The 6,000-nt window shown below is 35.3% G+C and overlaps 1 protein-coding gene across 1 annotated transcript in view; it reads left to right on the top strand.

The window, feature by feature from the left end:
* The first annotated feature begins 904 nt into the window (after positions 1-904).
* kcnk5a (potassium channel, subfamily K, member 5a) overlaps positions 905-6,000 on the top strand; it is a 29,478-nt gene continuing 24,382 nt past the window's right edge. Inside the window, exon 1 of the mRNA XM_067367729.1 lies at positions 905-1,244. Within this exon, the coding sequence (XP_067223830.1) occupies positions 1,059-1,244 (186 nt within the window). The 5' untranslated portion in view covers positions 905-1,058. The remainder of the gene's footprint in view (positions 1,245-6,000) is intronic.

The raw sequence follows: 6,000 nt of genomic DNA, 5'->3' as shown, positions 1-6,000 counted from the left end.
TCGACTCGTTACCAAAATTCCAGATGGCCAGACAATGATTCATCTTTTATAAATCATTAAAATATTAATATCTGTGACACTGTGAGCACGGAGACTGTTGTGTAGACTGTAAGTATTTAAAATGTTTAACTTTTTTAAATGATTGATGTTTAATATGAATAAATAGCGCTCATAAACGGCCGTCAATAGCATTCTAAGTCGAGGCTTGGACCCGGAAACGGCGTTCCTTACGTCACGACTTACCAAGCGGATTGTGGTAGGCTATTCCGCCATGTTTCTCACTGACACGCCCCCAACTCGTACCGATCGGGGCATAAAGAAAATCCGAACTTCCGAACATGTGCGTTCAGCTCGATCTTTTCGACATGACTTGAATGCACCAAAACAGTACAAAAGTGAAAATGGTGACATATTTCACTCTTCCCTACATCAAACAGATTTCATAAAAGGATGAGAACATTATAGGGGTGAGCCAAAGAGATAGTTTTGATTATGGAGAACCATGTGGAAAAGATAGCCTAGTCCACAAAAACTTACAACGTTTGATCATGACAAACTTACAAACTTGCCCAAAAATGCATTTTTTATCTTTATTTTGGAGCAAGATATGAATGGAAAAACTATCAATGGAGAAGGCATGCGTTTGTTTATTTAATAAAAGTATAGTGCAATTCATTAATTTTTAAATCCTTAATATTGATCATTCATTCTTTCATTATTTATTTAATAAAAATTGTATTCTAGAAATGAATTAATACGAAAATGTGGAATAGAAATGTTGTGATGAAAGAGACTGAAAAAAGGGGAGGACTAGTGGGTGGACCTTGGCTAACTTCCTTCTCGCATGGTGTGTTGAACTACAGGATGAGTTCAGAGTTTCATCAGTTTCACGTTAGCCGTGTGAGTGGCGCACGTGGACCGCAACTCTCCCGCCGACTGCACTCCAAAACTCACATTTGTTCTTCCTCAGGGAATCTGCAAGGACGAGTTTGAGCTCGCGCTAAAATGAATTAAATGTTTATGTAATTTTATAAAGAGTCACTCCATTTGAGTTCATTATGGTGGACAAGGGTCCCCTCCTGACTTCGGCTATTATTTTCTACTTGTCCATTGGGGCAGCAATATTCCAAGTCATCGAAGAACCGAACTGGGAAATCGCAGTGAAAAACTATACAGACGAAAAGGCGAATATATTGAAACAATTCCCATGTCTTACAAAGGCAGACCTGGACAAGATTCTAGAGGTAGGTTTACCACAGTTTCAGTGACTTTAATTCTTAATGTGCAAAATTACTTGTTGCAACTCGTCTTTACGTTGGAATGCAAGAAACCGAAAGCTGAATGCATTCTAATTGAATTAATGAGTTTAACTCTGGCTGTAGCCCTCTGTGTGAAATCTGAATGCATGGATGGAGGAAGGAATCTATGTAAAGTGTACACTTACGGGTAGTGTGCATTGGGTAGAGAGTCTCTGGTCTGCTGTTTATTGCACCTGCTCTGTTAACAATAAGATTTATATAATCTATCAAAAAATAAATGTGTCTCCTACAAATATTTTAACCACTTACCTTTGATGTGAAAGCATAAAATGGAGTATTTTACATACCTATTTGAGGCAGCTTGAGAAACATTAATGTGCATGTAGTACTGTTTAAGGAACAGAACCATCCTTATGATTTTTGTAAAGTTAATGTTTTAGTATGGTAATAAAAATAATTTGATTAGTGGCAATAAGACCTTTTGAATGATTTTAAATGTCAACCTGAATTACAATATTTTAGCGTAAGGAAATGACACACGTCATCCAATTGGCTGAATCCAGAAAAAAGACATGTAGGAACAAGTTGTAGGTTTTCCTTCCCCATCCCCCAAAGTAACTGACATTTGAGTGGATTGGGTGTATGTTACCCCCTGTGAGGATGAATCCTCTCCAAACTGTGGCCGCATTCACTTTCAGTTCTTTGTTCTGTTGTTTCAAAGCATGAAACCTCTAAAGTAGGGTAAAAGACTTGTTTTGCAATGAGAGGGATTTTCACTGTGTCTTGTAGAAAATTTTGGGCTGTCTGCCAAATGACCCTAAAACACAAGTGCAACCCCCAGGACATGACTATAAAATATAAATATAATGAATAAAATACAATGAATGTTAAATAAGCCACATAGTTATTACAAAACACCAGGCATGATTATAGGGTTGTGTACTGGCTTACTGGATTTCCTACATTAGCATTTTTCATATTTCGGTAATTTTGTATTCCAGTGTTTTTCATAGTAGTTGTTGTGGTTTTATGGTTTAAGAAGCAACAAGCCTCATGTTTGAACCATTTTGTTTGAAACAAAAGGATGAGTCAAGTATAATTTGTGGTGTATGCTGAGTCACACTGGTTTAAAGCATTTGAAACGTTTTAACATAACCAAGAACCATTAAGGAAACTTTATGGATTTATGCTTTGTTAAATGAAGATCAAAGTGTAAATAAATCTAGAGATGCAAGTTGGGGCACTAATATGAAATCTAGGCAATTCCATGCAAATGTCAAACTTACCATATAAAAAAAATGTTTTTTGTTTTTTTTTGTTTATGAGTTGTGCTTTTAAATTCAGTTTCTATAAAGTGTGGACTCTCATCCATAACCTTAGAACGGTGTAATTCATAAGACTGAAATTGTCCATCTGTAAAGTACCTGTTTGCTAAATAATTAACTTTCATCTGCTCTCAGGGTTAACAGCATTCTTGACTGTACTGTCATCCTTTTATTAATCTGTAAGGTAATGAGTATGTGACGTTAAAGCTGTAACTGCCAAGCGTTCAATGAAAATGCAACATTGCAGAAGTGAGAATATTATGGAAAAGCCTTTTCATAAATGGGGAAAGATTTGTCCATTTGAAACTGATCACTCCATCCTCAATCATTGCAGGACGTTCAGGTGGATGAAGATGATAGCATGATGAATGCATTTGTATTAATTTTGTAGATGTAATTCACATTGATGTGCAGTTATGAATCAGCCTGTTGTCTTGAGTTGTTTTTCATAGACATTTAATCGAAAAGAGAAGAAAGTAATGGGTACAAGTTAGCTTTATAACCTGCTTAAGGATATTTAAAGCAACATAACTGCTGCTTTTGCTTATTTGCTTAAACTCATGAGGGAGGATTGATCTGGTCTTAAACTCTTTTATTAATCTTGCACGCTTAACAGGAGTGTATCATTTACAGCATAAGCTGATAATTCTTCATAAGCTGATAAGTGAGCAAAAACTATTTATTGTTTTCTTTATCATTTCCTGACACACAAAACGCACTACTGACGCACTATTTTCCAAATCAGAATTAAGAAATGTTGAATTTTAAAATTGATGGTATTTAGTTTAAAATGATAAACGCTACAGATTAAAAGAGTTTGTAAACAAGCGGTAGAAGTTTAACTGTTTGTTGGAGTCTGTGCTACTCTTTTTAGTTTGTGATTGAAGAGATCCGTGTTGTGGCTGTAGTTTATTTAAGATATGAATATTTAATTAACTGGATTAACCGGTTGATTCTACAATGAGTTTGTTTTCATTTGCATTTATTTAAAGCAGTTGGCTCATTTACTTTAACTGAAATTGACTTCTTTCTGACTTCTGGTGCCAGCTTATTTCAAAGCATTACATAATTTTAACACTTTGTTAACCCTGTTTGTTTGGGGTGTACACTCAGGATGTATGGGGTCTCCACAACAGAGGTGTAAAGTACTTGAGTAAATGTAATTAGTTACTGTACTTAAGTATCTTTTTGGCTACTTTGTAGTTGTACCGAGTACCAAAGATATTACAAACTTTTACTCTCTACTTTACATTTTTGAGTAAGTAAATGTACTTTTTACTCCTCTACATTTGTGATGAGTAATGCAATTACAAATTACATTTTTCATGGCAGCTAACGTTTTCTGCAGCAGTTTGTTTCTGATATAAAGAAGTGATATCACCATCTAAAGGCATTGAAGGTACTATATCTTGTGCATTTTGCCTTTACTCAGCCAAAACTTGTCAATAAGGATACTTTACGTGAATGTGAGTGCATTAGCGGGTAGTTGCTGATCGCAGATGTTTTATTTATTAGATGAGGAAATTGACTGCAGCTGGTGATGAGGCTTAAACCAGCACATACACTAGACTTTGACTATTTAATTTGACTTAACATTGTTTTATTTATCCACTATATTGACAAGACCGTTTTGAAGGGTATTGGTTTACTTATGGCCTTTATGTGCACCTGTGTTCAACTGACATTTAAAAGGTTGTCGCCCTTGATTTACTGCAATATTGAGGTGTTCAGTTTTATTTTGATTTTAGAAAATATACTTTATTTCTCATCTTACAAATCAATTGTTTCTTATTTTCACTGTCATGACTCTGAGGACTAGTGCATCTCTGAGCCTCCAGTCAGCATGAGTAAAATACTTAAGTACTGTTAAATTCAGATACTTCAAGACTTTTACTCAAGTTGTATTGGAATTGGTTACTTGTAACTTGTAGTGGAGTCATTTTTGATCTAAGCTATCAGTACTTTTACTCAAGTATGGTTTTCAGGTACTCTTTACACCTCTGCTCCACAATGGGATTTTTGTAACACAAAATTTTTTTTTTCAATATCACTCACTTTATTAATGTTTTTACTATACATTTGTGCAGTTTTAGGGGAATTTATGGTATTTTTATGGTATTTTTAAATGGGTCATTGACGAATAAGGTTTTTAAAAGTGTTTAAAGGTGCCCTAGAATCAAAAATTTAATTTATATTGGTATAGTACATGGAAAAGGCATACATTGATTTTCAAACCCCATTGCTTCCTCCTTCTTATATAAATCTCTTTCGTTTAAAAGACTTCTGGAAAACACGCGGATCTCAACATAACACTGACTGTTACGTAACAGTCGGGATCATTAATATGTATGACCCCAATATTTGCATATATGCCAGCCCATGTTCAAGGCATTAGACAAGGAAAGGCAAAATTAACGTCTGGATCTGTGCACAGACAAGATAAGCCAGCAAGAACAACAGCGAAAAATGGCAGATGGAGCAACAATAACTGACATGATCCATGATAGCATGATATTTTTAGTGATATTTGTAAATTGTCTTTCTAAATGTTTCATTAGCATGTTGCTAATGTACTGTTAAATGTGGTTAAAGTTACCATCGTTTATTACTGTATTCATGGAGACAAGAGCCGTCACTATTTTCATTTTTAAATGTGCAGTCTGTATAATGCATAAACACAACTGTGTAGCATTAGCCGTTAGCCACAGAGCATAGCCTCAATCTCCTACAGAATCAAACGTAAACATCAAAATAAATACTTTACTCACATAATTCGAAGCATGCATACAGCATGCATGACGAACATCTTGTAAAGATCCATTTGAAGGTTATATTAGCTATGTGAACTTTGTAAATGCGCTGTAATATAGTCGAGAGCTCGTGTGGTAGGGAGCAGGCGAATTAAAGGGGCGGCGCTGCCAAAATCAGTGTATAGTTAATGATGCCCCAAAATAGGCAGTTAAAAAAATTAATTAAAAAAAAAATCTATGGGGTATTTTGAGCTGAAACTTCATAGACACATTCAGGAGACACCTTAGTCTTATATTACATCTTGTGAAAAAGCATTCTTGGGCACCTTTTAAACAAAATGAATCAACAGCAGCTACTGTTAGTGCCAATTGGTTGGAATTTTAATATAGTAGTTTGAATTAGACCCACCTCATCATTATTTTACTCTGTCCATTTGAGACTGAGATTCTGCCACAACACGCCTTAAATATGATGCCTTCCATGTTGTGCAGAAGAAAACCTACATAAACAGTGAAACCAGACTGGGTTGTAAGTCAAACATCTGGCCATGATACACACTGACAATGAAGAGGGACACTTGTGGTGAAGGGAACTTTTTATTGTATGTATATAAAAAATGATGATGCTGTATGGTAGAATCCATTGTGGCACAAGGCATTGCAGTG

Source organism: Chanodichthys erythropterus, chromosome 18 (assembly GCF_024489055.1).
Source record: "Chanodichthys erythropterus isolate Z2021 chromosome 18, ASM2448905v1, whole genome shotgun sequence".
In the NCBI taxonomy this organism is placed as follows: Eukaryota; Metazoa; Chordata; class Actinopteri; order Cypriniformes; family Xenocyprididae; genus Chanodichthys; species Chanodichthys erythropterus.
The sequence above is the reverse complement of the archived record's forward strand: the minus strand, read 5'-3'. Positions and strand labels throughout refer to the sequence as shown.